General features: G+C 36.8%; 1 protein-coding gene across 1 annotated transcript; it reads left to right on the top strand.

The window, feature by feature from the left end:
• The first annotated feature begins 2202 nt into the window (after positions 1-2202).
• Positions 2203-3405, top strand: LOC106297432. Its single transcript, XM_013733670.1, has one exon. The coding sequence runs from the start codon at positions 2203-2205 to the stop codon at positions 3403-3405; it is 1203 nt and encodes a 400-aa protein (XP_013589124.1).
• The last annotated feature ends 16119 nt before the right edge of the window (positions 3406-19524 follow it).

The following is a 19524-nucleotide window of genomic DNA, read 5'->3' as shown; positions in this document are numbered from 1 at the left end:
CCAGTATGATCAGTTCTTGAACTTTGATGATCAAAATTTCTCTAAGGCACGGATTCTACAACTGTCCAAGGATTTGGGTCGTGTTGGAACCAAGTTGGCGCATGAGCCTTACCCGGCTGACCGTCCGGAACGTGCCACGCCCGTCCTGCTCCTTACCGCGAAGGAACCACTTGGTTCAGACGAACCTGGACGTTAGCCGAAGAGTCATCTTTGATCAGATCTGGAATTTAAGAGTTTAATATATTGTCTTTCAAAATTCTAGTCAGATTCGATTTACTAAGTCTATCATTAATACATTCTTATGTCTCTTTCTATTCCTCAAGTAGTATAAATATGTAAACACTTCTCTTAATAAAATCATTCCATTTTCTTTCAACTTTTTGAGTCTTTACTCTTTGTTCTTTGCTTATAACTTTTCTAGTTTTCTTGGTGTGGTTAGCTCCAAGCAAACGCCCTTATCTGTTGGTATTGTGAGTCATATCAAACAACGGTTCAAGATCGCCTCTTTGTTGGACCGGTGAGCCACATCCGGCAACAATCTGGTTCGGGAATATCAAAGGTCACTCCGCAACCTTTGTGCGACCCCTCATTCCATCAGATCTCCTCTTGGAGTTCATATCTTTTCCAATCCGGTTGAGTGATCCTTTTAAGGCGTATCAGGATCCATATTCGGATCCGAATCCTTATGCGGCGGATCCATATTCGGATCCTGATCCTTATCTGGCGGATCCATATTCGGATCCGGATCCTTATCCGGCGGATCCATGATTTTATTATCCTTATCCAGATTTGTGGTTCTCGGATATCCGGGTGTCAGATATTTTTCTAAAAATTGTAATATCCGGCGGATATTCGGATTTGGATTTTTAAAATAAATAAAAAATAATATTAATATATATAAAATATTAACAATGATTTAAAAATAAAAAAATGTATATAATGTTTTTAATTCTATGTCTAATATTACAAAATTTATATTAAATTTATATATACTATAAAAATGAAAATATAATGAATAAAATTAGTTTTTATATTATAGATATAATATTTTAAAAATAATTATTAATAAAACTTACGGATCTGGATATCCGGACTTAAAATCAAGATATCCGGATCCAGATCCAGTCTTGACGGATCCAATATTTTACTATCCGGATCCGGATTTGGCCTTTCCGTATATCCGAATTTTTGTAGCGAATCCGGATCGGATTTCGGATCGAATCCGGATTTCGGATAAAAAGTCTCAGGCCTACTTCTATGCAAAACTGATAAGTTATTATTACATTTTCTTAAGAAAAGGAGGAGTTTCGTAGAGGTGACCTGAAAAGGGAATAATGTGAAAGGTGAGTGGGTAAGCACATGCCACCACAATGCATGTGTCACCTATAGTCTCCACTCTTCATGGCCCAATCACCTATCGCTTCCATTTTCCCTAATTTTATTAAAATTGAAATTTATAGTACAGGAATTTATACTTATTGCAATCAGAATAATAAAAATGTTTGCTGATAATATCAATGAGCCGAAATCAAAGTGAACAGCACTGCAACTATAGTTCATATGTGGTTTAGATAGAAGAAGCGGTGCATGATAATGTTTAATTGGGAACATATTTGCAGTTTTTCTAGGTAAGTATTAAAATAATATGAAACATTAAAATATTTTTAAAATTAAATTTTTTTATTTTAAATTAAAATTTAGAAATCTGAGTTTTGATATTGGAGTGGATCGGATCACCGGTTTTGAATTTTTTTTACCGTTTTTACTATTTTTGACTTAACTTAAATATGGTTTTAACGCAACATGTAAGCGGATAGAAGAACAAGTCGGTAAAAATTTTTTTTGCTGTACTTGTAAAAAAAATTCAAAACTTAAGGTAAAAAAATGAGAAAGAGGAAAAAGGCAACTGAAAAGGCGATTACAACCCTAAACAAAAAACCGTTATTTTTCCGGTTGATCTCCCCTTTTCTGATTGTTACTCCCGATGTTCTCGGAGATGGAGGGGTATGGGATTTTCCACTAGTCAATCTTTCAAATGTAATCCCCATGATTGATGCCCACGATTGTGATGAAACGGTTTTTCAACTACCCCGAAGTTTGATATATAAAGCTTATGCTTCTATGCTTTTGATTTCATCACTTTCCTCTGAATTTCTTCAATTAATTCATTTCTTTTGGAGAATTTTCGATCATTGGATTCTCATGGCGGACAATATCCGAAGGGGTTTGCAGAACCTCAATTTGGGTGCTAATGATCCTCCAGTTCAACTCCCTGTTCACGTCCTTAATGAAGCTGTTGCTGAGAACCGATTCATCTTGATTGGAAGACCGGTCATGCCTAGGCGACAAAATATCCGCTCAATCATTGCAAATCACCCGCGTATTTGGGGCCAATATGGCGTACAAGGAAGACTAACTGAGGGTCGTCGATTCCAATTTGTCTTCCCTACGGAGGAATCACTGGAGATGGTGCTTCGCCGAGGTCCATGGGCCTTTGCTGATCGTATGTTGATTATGGAACGCTGGTCTCCACTTTTTAACCCACTGATGCTCAACTTTATACCGTTGTGGATTCAAATCTGTGGCATTCCCTTTCAATACATGAGTCAAGATGCTGTTATTCACATTGGAAGGGCACTAGGAATGTACATGGAAGTTGATTACAACAGCGACACTACGGCGAGGAGAAAGTTTGCAAGGGATAGAGTCAATTGGAATGATGATGAGCCTCTAAGGTTTCAAAGGCAATTTCAATTTGAAGCAGGGGTTAACACTATGCTCAGGCTTACGTATGAAAGACTGCGTGGTTTCTGTGAGACATGTGGAATGTTGACTCATGATTCTGGTGCTTGTCTCATCCAGAATGGAGGTCCTGATAATGGAGGTGCAGATGATTCTGGGAGTGAGGATGATAATCTGGAGGAAGATCCTGCGCCACCACAAGGTTTAATCATTGAAGAGATTGTTGAGGCTGATCAACAAGAAGAAAACGTAGGTGGTCTGGATGCTGCTGTAGATAAGAATATGGATAATGAGATCCAAGTGGAGGAGATTGCAGAGGAAGATGATGCGCTCTGGTATGGTAATGCAATGCCAACAATGTTTTCGGAGGAGTACAATATGAATGAAATGTTTAATCCTCTGTCTGCGGTTGGAGAACGTCCGGATACCCGTGAAGCTCTGAAGAGGAAAGCTAGGATGGAGGCTGCTAATGAGAATGTAAGCATATTTACAAATCTGGAACAAGGTGAATCTAGCACGAAGAGATACACAAGACGCAAGAAGAATGAAGGTACACAGACAATACCACAGAGGAGTATTAACAATGATGCTGCTGATGTCCCCTCGGAGGACACACCAAAGGAAGGAGGCCCGGTGGGCCCAGAACCACCACTGCCGCCATGAAGACAATCTGCTGGAACTGTCGGGGTTTGGGCATTGACTTGACAGTTCGACGCCTGAAGGAGATCAATCGTATGTATCTCCCGGACATCATATGTCTATCAGAAACTAAGCAGCAAGATGACTATGTTCGTGACGTTGGTGCGCAGTTAGGATTTCCTTTTTCTAGTATTGTAACACCAGTTGGTGTAGGTGGTGGCTTAGTGGTTTATTGGAAGCAGTCTGTACAGGTTTCTGTTTTAAGTCATTCCTGTAATCTAATCGATTGTAAGGTTATCAGTAATGAAGTTTCTTTCTACTTGTCTTTTGTCTATGGGCATCCTAATCCTGCTTTTAGACATCATACATGGGAGAGATTGATGCGATGTGGTCTGACAAGACGGAATGAACCATGGTTTACACTAGGAGACTTTAATGAAATTTTTGGCAATCATGAGAAGATAGGAGGAAGAATAAGGCCGGAAGCTTCCTTTCAAGATTTCAGGGACATGAGACGCACTTGTGGATTTCAAGACTTGCAAACGCTGGGGAACAAATTTTCATGGATTGGGCAGAGAGGCAATCATAGAGTGCAATGTTGCTTGGATCGCACAATGGCAACTAGTACATGGTTTGATAAATTTCCAGCTTCTCAGACAGAGTTTTTGGAGATTGGGGTATCTGATCATAGACCGTTGATAACATATATTGAGACGGAGCAGGTAGAGCCGCGACGTGTATTCCGTTTTGATAGTCGCATGATCGATAAAGATGGTTTTCATGATACTGTTAAACGTGGATGGAAAGGAACAGGACAGATGCAGCTCTTACGGATTCCTTTAGCTCAAAGGTTGAGTAGATGTAGACAGCACATTTCTGTGTGGAAGAGACATAATCGTAGTAATGCTGAAGAGAACATTGGGTTTCTGCGTAGACGACTCGATCAAGCGATGGTCTCTGATACTAGGACTCAGCAGGAGAGAGCTAGAAGATGATATTGATCGCATCCTGAAAATAAAAATTAGCAGAATGGCTATACAGGATCTAGTTGGATGGCACTACAATGATGACGGTCTTTATACGGTCAAGTCTGGTTACTGGTTGGGAACTCATTTACCAATACCACATCCTATTCAACCTACCTATGGGCATGTTCCTCTTAAGCAAAAGATTTGGAAGACAAAGACTCCACCGAAAATACAACATTTTATGTGGAAGCTCCTCTCTAGGAGTTTGGCTGTCGGAGATAACTTACGACGTAGGCATATTACAAGAGATGATCAGTGTAAAAGGTTTGGTCTACATGTTGAAACAGAGAAGCACTTGTTCTTTGACTGCCAATATTCTCAATGTGTGTGGCGGGCTTCGGGTATTTCTAATACTACTATCAACAGTCCATCGACGACCTTTGAAGAAAAAATTGAAGCTTGTCTTTCCATTTGCTCTGCTCCCAGTTTGGAACATTTTAAAGACTTGCCCCTATGGATTCTATGGAGATTATGGAAATCTCGCAATATTCTGGTTTTCCAACGTAAACAAATTGAGTGGAGACAATCTCTTCAATACGCTAAGTTGGATGCTCAGGAATGGAAAGGAACAACAAATCAGGATTCTATATTCCCGTTACAACAAAGACAACAACGAACTACACAAACAAGAATGAACAAGTGGCAGCGACCTTTGATGGGATGGATTAAGTGTAATACTGATGGTTCTTTCGTAAGCAACAATAGTGCTAGTGTAGCTGGTTGGGTTTTAAGAGATGAGAAAGGAGTTTATCAAGGATCTGCACAAGCAATTGGCCAACATGTTGAGAATGCTTATGAAAGCGAATTACAAGCGGTTTTAATGGCTATTCAACATTGCTGGATGCAGGGATATCGTAAGTTAGATATGGAAAGTGATAATAAAAAAGTTATTGATGTTCTTAACAATCGGAAGCTGCAATTTAGCGCTTATAATTGGACAAGAGAAATTCATTGGTGGGCTAAGAAGTTTACAGAGATCAAGTTTACATGGACAGGAAGAGAAGCTAATAAGGTGGCAGATAGATTGGCTAAAGCAAGACTACCAGATAATTGTAGTTTTCAATTTAACTTCTATGTTCCTTCTTGTATTACTAATCTTCTCCATGAAGATTATATTAACTCTTCCTAATTAATAAAAGTTTGAAGTTAAAAAAAAAAAGAACAAGTCACTGTTTGACTGGTTTAATCGGAGTTTGTTCCAGTTTTCAAAAACACTAGTGATAATCAAAAATTTAAAATTTGTTTGGATTATACAAAATATGAAATAGAAAATATATTCCTTAATAAAATATTTTTTCGAATTTTTTTTCAGAAAACTGTTATACTTTTGTTAAATGAAACATATTTTATTTTTGAATAGAACTATTTTAAAAAATATATATATATATATATATATATATTTACGTGTGTAAGGTATTAAAAATAAAACGTGTGTTAATTTTTCGATCACTTACAAAAAAAGTAATGGAGCTTTATGTTAAGTTAGAAATGATGAACATATAAATATTAAGAGTGCTTGTTTAGTTCTTCGCTTACAGAAAATGTAAATTGCATTTCTGTTAAGTTAAAAACTTTGAACATATAAATAAAGTTATTATTTATAAAATTTATTATTAAGAAAATTTATTATTTAGAAAATTATTTATCGCCCATTGTATAATTCGGTTTTGACTAAGCCACATCATTTTGCCTTCGAATGGTAACAACATATTTGGTAATATAAACGATACGGAATAAAAGTGATGTACAGTCCAACAGCGGTTTGATACGTTACGCGGAATAAATGTGATTTTGATAGAAAAAATAGTGTGATTTTGATAAAAGAAAAATAATGTTTTTTATAGTAAAAGTAGTGTGGTTTTGATAGAAAGGATAATGCTAAATAACTATATTAATACAAACAATTAAATTAATTTGTTGAGTTATAATGTCATAATATTTTTTTATAATTTTAAATATTATATTTATTTGAAATAAAAATTGAAATTATATATATTTTTCTGTATATAGTCTTAACTACTAAAATTCATTTGAAATAACAAATTAAATTTCAAAAATAATTTAAAAAGTGTTAAATAACAAAAAACTGTGATACAACAAAAAAGAATACAATACAACACAAACTTAAAAAGTAAATAGTTTTGTAAAATAAATTCATATTTTAAATTAAATAGTAAAATAATAGTTTTAAACACATACAAATAAGAAAATACTTGCTAGAAATTTATATAAAATGTGCGGGATTTAAATAAAATAACATAATGTTTACCAGTAACAGGCACAAAATATATAATATTGATAAACCAAATGATAGCATTATTAATACTCCTTCCGTTTCAAAAAAATCTATATTTTATAAAAATAACTGTTTCAAAAAGATATTTCTTATTTTCCTAAATATAAGATTTTTTAGATAAAACACAATTATTAAGAAAGTTACTTTTTATCTAAAAAGTATTATTAAAATTTTAAATTAAAAACTATTCAACCAATTACAAAATAGAACTATTAAATTTGATTGGGTACACAGTTTTTGATAAACTTAAAGCTACCTAAAAATATGAGAACATCATACATATTGGAACATAAAACTATTCTAAACATCCTATATTTAGAAACAGATGGAATATATGTTTTACATCTTCAATATATAAATTAATTGCATATTGTAAACTTAAAAAAATATAATGGTGTTTATAAAAATTTTATTGGTTGAAAGTTGTGCGGAATAGTTGACAACGTAAAATAATGCATTGGTAACTACAATTTGATATGTTTTCTTAATAAGCTTAAAACATATTCTAAAACTGGCGGAGTATTTCCTTGTATCTCTTTCCAGAGCATACATTTATGGAATTATTACTATCTGAACACATGGTACTGAATAGTTGGACTAACTGAGTATATCGGAATAAAAAAACATTAGCTGAATATGAGATTATCATTTAATTTAAAATGGCGGTATCATATAAGATTAATTAATGGAATTTCTTTACAAAAGTCAAGCAATATGCAATTTAAATATATTTTTGTACACTGAACTTTTTCGTATTAGCTTTTGTTGGTCAACTCTTTTCTTAAAAAAACTTCAGTTGGAGTGAAGAATCAGCCGAAACTAGAAAAGTAAAGTTCAACTTTTATTTTTGTTTATCTTTTAACTTGATTTATAGTAGTAATTAATATTTAGTTTAAATTGCATGAAATTTGAGAATAAGTGATGCTTTCGACATAGTGTTTAACTCCTTAATGGTATTGAAAAGGTGCATAGTGTTTGTTTGTTCATAGGACAAAAGGCCAAATTAAAGCCATTATAAGTTTATGCGTTTTCGTTATGGTAATGAAACTAGTCTGATTTTTATAATCTAATGGACTCTCTTTTTATATAACAAAACTTTAATACAAAGCAGACAGTAGACTTATCTCTGCATCACTATGTTTTCTGACTCTTCGTTCAAATTTGTTTATGAACATGTAAATATAGTGCGGGATTTTATGGTTGAGTGGTAAAAAATGGGTATGGGTGTCAGTTCATTTAAGGTTCGAGCGGATGCGCTAAATTAAGTTTGAACCTCTTTCATAGGTTAAATACTCTCAAATTTTTTTTTAAAAAAATAATATATAAATATAACAAAACATTACATAAATGTTGACAAAAATTATATAAATACAAAATGCAATATTTTCCCAAGAAATCACTAGGGTCCTAATTGTTTGTTATGATTAGGTACAAAGATCATAGTAGGCATGCGGATTTGGTTCTTCGGTTTTGTTGGGATCGGTTAGTTCGGAATTCATTTAGTTCAGGATAGTCAAAATCTCGCCGAAGTGAACTGAAAAAATTAGCTCTAGTTTTCGGTTTCAAAATTTCTACCAAGGTTTTTGGTTTTCGGTTAAATTTTTTATCTAAATTAAATAAAATTCGTACATTTTTGGTTAAGTTTGGTTATTTTGGCTAGTCTAGTTAGTTTGATTTGTGTTTTGGTTAAGTTTGATACTGTTGGAAATTTTATTTTTTAAGGAAACTGAACTAATGATTACCACACCAACCGAACCAAAAACCAAATTTACTTTTAGTTTCCGAATTGAATCAAACTTTCTAAATGAACTAAACCGAAAACCAAACTTTTGGTTCAGTTCGTATCCGTAGGTCTGGTTCGGTTTATAACTGTAGGCCTAGAACATGGCTGAAAAATTAACTTGGTTCTTTCTTAGTTTCGGTTAATTAGGGTAAAAGAGGTGAAAAAAATTTCAGTATATTTACTGAAAAATGAACATGGCTGAAAAATTAACTTGGTTCTTTCTTAGTTTCGGTTAATTAGGGTAAAAGAGGTGGAAAAAATTTCAGTATATTTACTGAAAATATGGAAGACCAATAAAATAAAGTATTTTCATCTACTTCAAACCAAGATAATTTACTTCAGAAAAGAGGAGACTGGACCGATGATATTGATTATTTAATATGTAATAAGTTTAAGAGAGCCAGAAAATACTTGAATTCTGAATATATATATATATATATATATATACTATAAAATACGTTAATTGTAATTACAATATATGTCTATCAATTAATTTAAACTGTAATTTATGATTATCATAAAAGTTAATATTTATATTTCTCAATGTTAATTATAACTGTAATTTGTCTCTTTAATTCTTAAAAATTATTTATTAATCAAAGATTTAATTTTCGGTAATCTAAAAAAAAATATATATATATATATATATATATCTAAAAGTACAGTAGTTAATCAGATAACTTTTGTTTCAGATAATTTGTATAAATGTTAAATTTAATAATGCAAGATTAGATGAAAAAACATCCTAGATCACTAATTCAACCCCCTTTACTTTATTTTCTGTTATTGTTTCATCTCTATGCTTTTACACAACCAATATTCTCTCCGTTTCAAAAAGATAGATGTTTTAGAAAAAAAATTGTTTCAAAAAGATAAATATTTGTGTTTTCTATGAAAAATTGTAAATTTTAAGAAAATTAATTGATTTTATTGAATTACTATTGATTAAAAAATATTAAAAAATAAAAATTACAGAAAATGATACATTTATTATAGTGATTTAATGTTTTTTTAATATGTGTGAAAACGATAGAAAATCTATCTTTGTGAAACAAATCGGAGGGAGTAACACTCTGCTAAGAAAATTTGGTATGTCAAGAAATTACCACTGATTACGAAACATTGAATGTGTATAAATATTTCAAACGTGTGTTGCGACTTGCGAGTCAAATTATGACACAGAAAATAAAGTATTGTGAACGGGAGCTTTACATTAATTAAGAGTATTAATGTGTTATGCTTAGTATATGTCCCAATCGAGTAGACGTTAGTGAACAAAAATAAGGTAGCTAGGATTCCTACCATTTTTACGCTTAGTTAACCTTAACTAAAGTACTAAAGGATATTACTAGTACTTAAGCACATTCAACAAATTTTTATGTGTATATTGAAAATCTACTGTTTATATGATGAATACTTTTTTTGTCAACCTGATGAAAACTATATTAACCTGAATGAATGAATGATTTATACTGGGCATTTTTATATTTTATTTTATTACCTTATCAATTTAGTCTTAACTAACTTCTAAGAAATAAACTAACTATTAAATTTAAACTGAAATCATTATTGACTCGAAGTATACTGATATATAATACATATTGTTTCTTGAATCGAATATCACTGCTAAACATTTAGCAGAACTTGGCTAATTTGTGCTTGAGCTTCAGTCCAAGTGGTTAACATGTGGATCGTAACAGATGATGGTCCATTCTCAGGTATTAGTCGGAAGGTGATATTACGTATATATGCACACCAATTAACCTAATGTACACACTGCCACAACCGAATGGTATATCGATTTGGCACTTTATGATCGAATCCACAGAGACCAACGATTACACTTCATCTTTATGAGATCAATATTAAGCTAAAACAATAATGGGGGTTCAAGAATAAGGTATCACGACAAGCAAGAACAAGTTGATTTTAAAGATTTCAGGGTTTAAAAGAGCTAGCCTAGGGTGGTTTATTCGGGTGTTATCAGTCACAAGCCAAACAATTATTCAGATTCAGATTAAGGACCAGTCTAGAACTCATAACACTACAAGTAGATCAGCCCACTATCATGGAGCTTCACCTTTTATCAATCAATCTCAGCACTTAAACTGTCGTTTGGACTGAGACGCGATGACAAACCTTAAGTTCAAGTCTGATTTGTTCACAAAACACCCTAACATCTACTTTCGCTGGTTAGGGATGCAATGCTCATTCATTCAATGTCTAACAACCTATAACACTTTTTATGAATAGATTAAGCCTAGAATCATACACTAAGTAATTAGATTAGCATAAGTAGTAAGAGATGCAATGAATGAAGAAAACTAAATATTAATCTATATATGTTTAGCTCATGATCTAACACCCTAACACCCTAAGCTACCAATCCGACTACTCGGCCATGGAACAAGAAAACACAAAGATTAAAACTGGATAATACATCACTGCAATTATCAAAGAAATATAAAAAGGGTTCAGAGAATTCTTCTCTAAGGCGAGAGAGATCCTTCTCCCTTTACAAGGTATGAAAGCACAACAATGTACCTCTAAGTTCTGGTTTCTTCTCTAAACTAGCGTAGAAAAATAAAGAGAAAAAAAGGAAAAAGAAGATATATGGAAACCACATGCGGTTGGGAGAAAAAATATGGAGATTAGGGCAAATCTCGAAATAACTTTTAGTTATTTAAAAATCTCTGCCGCTGGAACATGCACTCGGGTTGCTCAGCTCGATCGGGAATAGTCACTTCAGACTGTTCTGCGTGAAAATCACCAAATTGCACTGTTTTCTGCCTCTTTTGCTCCAACTGGTCCATCTCCTATCCAGTGTAACTCCAGACCCGTAATGACTAGAAAAGGACTAGAAAGATTGGATAAAGACTCAAAAATCAATTAGAAAACATATATACAATGATATCAAAAACATCATATCTCAGAAGGTATTCCAAACTCGGATCAGGTAGTGTGGTAGCCAATCCACTCTATAGCACTAAATGTGTTCTTCCCCGGTCCGATCCGCCGATAGGGTATATAAAAAAACATGTGGCAGAAACTACGTACTAAACTTTGCTAATTTATCATAAACTACACATATGGGACCTGAACAAAAAAACTATATATGTAACATCTTGACCAACCTTATTTTGTAGTTGATTTTAATTAGATAGTTAATAATATAGTTTATATCAAATAAAATTTTAACTAGATTAAAATTTGAGTGATGTTAAAATTGAGACCTACAAAATATGACAAAATGAGGCGAAGCACACCAACTCTACCAAATTTTATTTTGTAAAGAACCTAATTTATTTTTCGCCGTTTTCTGTAAAGCTCTGCGTTCGTCGCTTGTTCGTCACCGCCGCATCCTATATGCGGTCATTGTAGGCCAGATATGATGTCTCTGCTCCTCTTGGTTCAGATCTGGCTCTCCCGGCGTAGATCTAGGAGGCTCTCGGTGTTGTGGGCGACGCTTGAAGACAGTGATGGCTCATCGCTCTTGTCTCCTCCTCTCGTTTGGAGTCTCAGTATGGTAAGGATTTTTATATATCTCGTCTACCTTTTTCTGGTTAGGTGGTGCATGGGTTGTTGGCGGTCCCTTCCAAGTTCTTCATCCTCCGTCAGCGTGGCGCGTGATTGTTGTTGAGGTTGGATCTCTTTTCGGGTCCCGAGTTGGAGCAGTTTATGCTCCGGTCTCTTGCTCTAGTTTTTTTCCACCAGTGGTCTCTGGTGGGTTGCATATAGTCAAAATAGGATATCTTCTCGTCTCTCCTCATAGTTGTCTCAAGTGGTTTTCTTCGGCTCTCCGCTTCGAAGCTCTGAGTTGCTGGCGGTGTGGCGCCCAACGCCCCCTCATTCTCTCCATGTGTTGCATTGCAGGTTTGTTTGCTCCGAAGTGGGCTGTAGTCGTTTATTTTGATAAGTGGCAGGATGACCGTTGGGCATTTAGTCTGCGTACTCGCTTGGTGTTGGCTGCTTTGGAGGTTGTGTACCCTTTCGGTTCTTCTGTTCTATATGGACTTTTGGTTAAAAGCGTGTCTACGGTCTAGGTTGGCGGGTCTGAAGGTGGCAATCTTCGATCTTCCTACCATCCGACGGCATCGTCGGTTGTTATTATAAGAGATATATGTAAATACATTAAGTTAGGACTCTCTATTGTAATTACTAGTAGTTAGTATACCCTAATCTCTCTGCTATACATGTATATATATGATTCAATCATCTAATAAGAAAGTATCCTTTTCCATAATCTATATGGTATCAGAGCCTACGCTCCTACAAACCTAAAAAAAAAAAAAAATTCACTTTCTTTCAAACACAATCAAAAGCCACCATCATGAGTTCATCGTCAAACACCAATGAAGTCTTCTCTATCAACACAAATACAAACACTCTTCTCAACCTCAACATGTCTAATGTTGCTAAACTTACCAGCACCAACTACCTTATGTGGAGTCTTCAAGTCCATGCCTTGCTGGATGGGTATGCTCTCGCCAAGCAACTTGACTCCAAAGTCATCGCTCCTGCTGCAACGATTACTACTAACGATGCTGCTACTGAAAATCCCGAGTTTGTGCACTGGACAAGGCAGGACAGACTAATCTACAGTGCTCTCCTTGGAGCGATCTCACCCTCAATCCAACCGATGGTCTCTCGATCCACCACCGCTGCTCAGATCTGGGAGAAGCTTGCTGAAACCTATGCGAAACCGAGTAGGGGACATATCAAACAGCTACGTGATCACCTGCGCTTCTTCACTAAAGGTAACAAGATTGTCGATGAGTATCTACAAGGTGTTGTAACCAAGCTTGATCAACTTGCCATCCTTGGGAAGCCATATGATCATGAGGATCAAGTTGAGATCATACTCGGTGGGCTCCCTGAAGAGTACAAAAACGTGGTTGACCAGATCGAAGGCAAAGACACTGCTCCAAGTGTTACAGAGATACATGAGAGACTTCTCAACTATGAAGCCAAGCTTCTCAATGGCAAAGACACCTCCTCTGCGATTGTTCCCACCTCTGCGAATGCAGTTCAACATCGCAATCAGACCAACAACAACAACAACCGCAACTACAACAATTACAACAATCGGAGGAACAACAACATCAACTACAACAACGATGGGAATCGTCAGTTTGCTCCAGCTTCTAACAGACCGGACACTCGATCATTCAGGCCATACTTGGGCAAGTGTCATCTATGCAACACGCAAGGCCACAGTGCCTGACGCTGCCCTCAGTTCCAAGCAACTCAGCCTCTCATGAACCCGCAACAAGCCACGCCGTTTCACCCCTGGCAACCAAGAGCGAACATGGTGATGAACGCTCCATACATGGCAGCAAACTGGCTGCTCGACTCAGGGGCCACTCATCACATTACCTCAGACCTCAACAATCTCTCCATGCATCAACCATATCACGGCAACGACGATGTTCTCATTGCTGATGGTTCGACATTGTCGATCTCGCATACTGGTTCTTCCTTAATACCCACATATACACGTGATTTATCATTGCAGAAAATATTATGTGTTCCTAATATTGATAAGAACTTGATATCGGTATATCGTCTATGCAATACTAATGGAGTTTCGGTTGAATTTTTCCCGGCTTCTTTTCAGGTGAAGGATCTCAGCACGGGTGTTCCATTACTCCAAAGCAAGACTAAGAATGAACTGTATGAGTGGCATGTCTCACTGTCACAAGTAACAGCCATGGTTACTGCATCAAACCCCAAAACTTCTCTTCTATCGTGGCATTCTCGGCTCGGCCACCCTTCTCTTTCAGTTTTAAACACTATTATTTCTCAGCTTTCTTTACCTCTTTCATCTACCAAACAGAAACACTTATCTTGTTCTGAATGCTTAATTAATAAGAGCCATCGTTTACCTTTTACACACTCGACTATTACTTCACATCGACCTCTTGAGTATATTTTTACAGATGTGTGGTCTTCTCCCATCACATCGATTGACAACTACAAGTACTACATTGTGTTGGTCGATCATTACTCGAGATATACATGGCTTTATCCACTCAAAAAGAAATCTCAAGTGAAAGAGGTCTTCATTGCTTACAAAGCACTTGTCGAAAACAAGTTCCAGACCAAGATAGGAACACTCTTTTCTGATAATGGAGGCGAGTACATAGCGCTACGTGACTTCCTAGCACAGCATGAGATCACTCATCTTACATCGCCACCGCATACACCACAACATAATGGTCTGTCCGAGAGAAAACATCGCCACATTGTCGAGACAGGCCTCACACTGCTCTCTACGGCTTCCATACCGAAAGAGTATTGGACTTATGCGTTCTCCGCTGCTGTCTATCTTATTAATAGACTCCCCACACCTATACTGGACATGAGATCCCCATACTACACCCTCTTTGGTACCGCGCCAAATTATGACAAAATACGGGTGTTTGGGTGCTTATGCTTCCCGTGGTTGCGTCCATACACAGCTCATAAACTTGAAGATAAATCGATAAGGTGTGTTTTTTCTTGGATATTCGCAGACGCGAAGTGCGTACTACTGTCTAGACGATGCTACAGGCCGTATATACACATCGAGACATGTCACATTTGTTGAGAGTGTGTTCCCATTTCCCTTGTCCTCCTCATCGCAACAATCAGCTCATGTAGAGGACCTACATCCCCCTTCGAGTTCTATGTTCACGCCATTCAACAATGTGCCATCGCCAACCCCGGGACACCCAAGCTCGAGCCTTCACCAGCCGTCTCCACCGACTGTTCCAACGACAACATCCCCACAGGTATTGCCTTCTAACCCTCTTGATCTCTCCTCTGCCTCTCTCCCTGAGCCCACTACTCATTCTCAAAATGAGCCTACAACCCCGGCTCAGACTACCCATCTGCCAACAGAGCCTACTGCTCTACCACAAAATGAGCCACAACCCCTGGCTCAGCTCACACCATCTTCTAATACAACTCCTACCCCATCTACCTTGCCTTCTCAGCCTAGTTTACCACAAAATCCACCACAAGAACCACCACAAAATGTCCACAAAATGCAAACCAGAGCCAAAAATAAAATTCTAAAACCAATTCAGAAACTCACTCTCTCAGTTGCAGGTCGGAAACGAGTGGATACAGAACCAACTACGATAACTCAGGCCCTAAAAGATGATGAATGGAGAGGTGCAGCGAATGCAGAATTTGATGCTCACATCAAAAACCATACATGGGATCTGGAGCCAAACACAAACCAACATAATATCATTGGCTGTCGGTGGCTTTTTACTACAAAATACTTTCCTGATGGCACCAAGCGTTGCAGAAAGGGCCGTCTCGTCGCCAAAGGTTATACGCAGCAACCTGGAATCGACTATACTGAAACATTCAGCCCGGTCATCAAATCAACAACAATCAAACTTGTTCTCAACATTGCGATCACAAAGTCTTGGCCTATCAAACAACTTGACATCAACAATGCCTTTTTACAAGGTGACCTCACTGAAGTTGTCTACATGATGCAGCCTCCTGGTTTTGTTGACAAAGACCGTCCAAATCATGTATGTCGACTTCGCAAACCAATCTATGGTCTCAAACAAGCTCCACGCTCCTGGTACTTATCGCTCAAACAACACTTGCTCAACACTGGTTTTGTGAACTCGACGGCTGATGCGTCTCTGTTCGTCTCCACTCACAACAACGACATCACTTACGTCCTCGTCTATGTAGACGACATACTCGTCACTGGCAACAACCCGATGATCATCGCCAATGTTCTTGCGGCATTTGCTCAGCGCTTCTCGATCAAAGACCCGACTGATTTGCAGTATTTTCTTGGCATTGAAGCAACTCGTACAGCGGCTGGTCTTCATCTAATGCAACGGAAATATATTACAGATCTCCTACACAGAACCAACATGTTTGAAGCTAAACCTGTAACCACGCCTCTACCCACCTCGCCAAAACTAACGCTGCATGGCGGAACTCTTCTTGACGATGGAACTGAATACCGGTCTGTGGTTGGCAGTCTCCAATATCTTGCTTTCACAAGACCAGATATCTCTTACGCTGTTACTCGTCTCTCACAGTTCATACACAAGGCCACCATAGATCATTGGAATGCAGCCAAAAGAATCCTCTGCTACCTTGCTGGCACACGCTCACATGGCATCTTCATACACAAGAACTCCAGCTTCTCCCTACATGCACTCTCTGACGCTGATTGGGCAGGGGATACTGATAATTTTGTTTCAACAAATGGCTACCTCATATAACTTGGCAAGAATCCCATATCATGGTCCTCAAAGAAACAAAAAGGCGTTGCTCGTTCTTCCACCGAAGCAGAGTACCGTACGGTCGCAAACACTGCATCTGAGGTAACATGTCTATGTTCTTTACTCTCGGATCTTCATCTCTACCTCGCCGTTCCTCCAGTTATCTACTGTGACAACATTGGTGCCACCTATCTCTGCGCTAATCCGGTTTTCCATTCAAGAATGAAACATATTGCCTTGGACTATCATTTTACAAGAAATATGATACAGGCCTGTCAGCTGCGAGTTCAACATGTTTCCACCCGAGACCAGCTGGCTGATACACTGACCAAGCCACTCCCGCGGACTCTTTTCCAGACAGCTTGTTCCAAGATTGGAGTGATCTCAGTCCCTCCATCTTGAGGGGGCATATAAGAGATATATGTAAATACATTAAGTTAGGACTCTCTATTGTAATTACTAGTAGTTAGTATACCCTAATCTCTCTGCTATACATGTATATATATGATTCAATCATCTAATAAGAAAGTATCATTTTCCATAATCTATAGGTATCACTGCCTCTGCTGCCGGGTGGTTAGTGTCAGATTGGTAAGTAGGTATGTACTTGTGATTCTTTGGATTGGTTTGGGAGCAGTGGATCTTTAGGAAGCTATAGGCACCATGCATTCAAGGCTTGAGAGCGCATTTCTCTCGAGCTCGTGGAAATTGCCTGGCCTTCCCACTCCATTCATGTTTCTTTGATCTGAGCTTGCCTCGTTGTCTTTTGTTGCTTTGGCTAATTCTCGCCTCTTACGAGTTCCTTAGCTTGTATTGCAGCTCGTTTTTAGATTTTATTACCGCTAATAGTTTACTTTGTGAAATTTGTCAAAAATTTGAAAATTTTGGTATAATAAATTCAATGTTTTACAAAAATAAACATATGACAAAATTGTTAACGTAGAAATATGCAGTTTCCGAGTAGTTTATTGATCTTACTTTTCTGCATCATCCCGTTACACTGGCTTAGATTAAAATTCGTTTTCATTTCATGGATGCAAATTCACTCCAAAGAAATAAACAAATAGTAAACACTAAACAACAACCTTATGCGTGTTTGGAGCAATGCTATTAGACCAACACATCTTCCCTCGACTTAAAATTTAAACTCTTCAAAATATTTATATATATGAACAAAAAAATGAATGTGTATGAAAAGGATAGTTGGAAGTGGAACAAGCTGTGTGGAACTTTAAAGAAGTATATATTTGGTGATTAGTCGGAAATGGAAAGGGAATAGAAACTCCAACGTTCGTTTTCTTGAAGTTTGTTTTCTTATGAGTCTTTTGGAATTTTATTGCGGAATCGATTCTTGGAGCATTTTTTATATTTTCTTGGTAGGTTTGGTTGTGGTTTCAGACAGTGGCAAAACAAATATTTTCAAATTTATATTTTTCGTAAAGTAGCTAGTTTGGAATTGGATGTATAGTTTAGCAGGTTTCTATTTTATTATCCAAACTGAACCAATAACTAATTTGAATCAAATTTTTTTCTCGTTTTAATGGATCTTAAATAGCCTTACGTGAACTACCTGATACCAATAAATGATCCAAATCGAATTTCAATACCTAATTAATGTTAAACCTATAAAAAAAATTGCAAGCGATCCTATCAAAATTTGTTATTTATTCAAATATTTTTAGCCGTAGAAAAATCATAGAGAGGAAGCTTTAGGAATACATCTTTGGTAGTGTTGGATAATAAAAACGACCTCTGATGTTAACGTAGAGTGTTCGTGTTCTTCATATTCTCCCTTTTTGTTATTATTATAATAAATAGAAAAAAGAAGTTTGATACTGATTTAATTAGTACTTCACCAATTAAGGAATAAGGTCGTGAGAAAATATGAGTTTCTTCCCTTTTTTTTTGGTAAAATGTTAAAATGTTTCTTCCCTTTTATATACTTTTATGAGTTTATCGTTTAGTTTGGGCATCTACATACTTTTATGAGTTTATCGTTTAGTTTGGGCATCTACGTTCGCTAGCTATCGCTTGTCTTATTCATGATCTCTTTCCAAAAAAGTTACATCGAATCTGGCTTCATTGCCAATATTAGAGATTATTTTTATAAACTTTGGACGATGCCAATTAAACCACCAGGAACCAGGACAATATTTTAAAAAAAATTAAACGGTACAAGATTGTGGATGGCTCATAACCAAGAGATTATGATTTGTAATATTTTCATTTATCTATGACGATGTAATCTTTTATATAAGGAACCTCTATGTTATGAATAAAGATAGATTTTTCCATTACTTTTATAACACGTTATCAGCACCAAACTCTAAACCTCTAAGCTAATACCCAAATCGAAAAACCCTAAAACCCTAATCCTAGCCGCGACCCGACGAACCCTAAACCCCGATCGCGTCTCTTGTTCCCGCGTCTGTTCCAGCTCGCGTCCCCGATCAGCTTCAGCCCAAGGCGTTCCTGATCCTAGCTCAGAAGTTCGCGACCGAGAGCAGTTCCAGCACGCGATCTCTTCCCTGTTCGCGACAGCATCAGACAGCTTGCGTCCGACGATCAAGGCGTTCCCGATCAGTAACAAAGGACGTCTGCGACCCGATAGATGCAGTTCAATCCGGTAGGAGTCAGCTCGCGTCCCGTTCGTGTTCAGCTCGCGGTTCATCCTCCTTGGTGGTCCGGTTCAACAATCATCTAAGGTTAAAGGTAATTCGAAACCTAAGAACCTATAATCGAATTTGGATTTTTTGATAAAGAATGAAACCCTAAAACCCTAATCTTTAT

The sequence above is a fragment of the Brassica oleracea genome, chromosome C6 (assembly GCF_000695525.1).
Source record: "Brassica oleracea var. oleracea cultivar TO1000 chromosome C6, BOL, whole genome shotgun sequence".
NCBI classification, from domain to species: domain Eukaryota; kingdom Viridiplantae; phylum Streptophyta; class Magnoliopsida; order Brassicales; family Brassicaceae; genus Brassica; species Brassica oleracea.
Note: the sequence above shows the minus strand (reverse complement) of the source record. Positions and strands in the feature narration are given on the sequence as shown.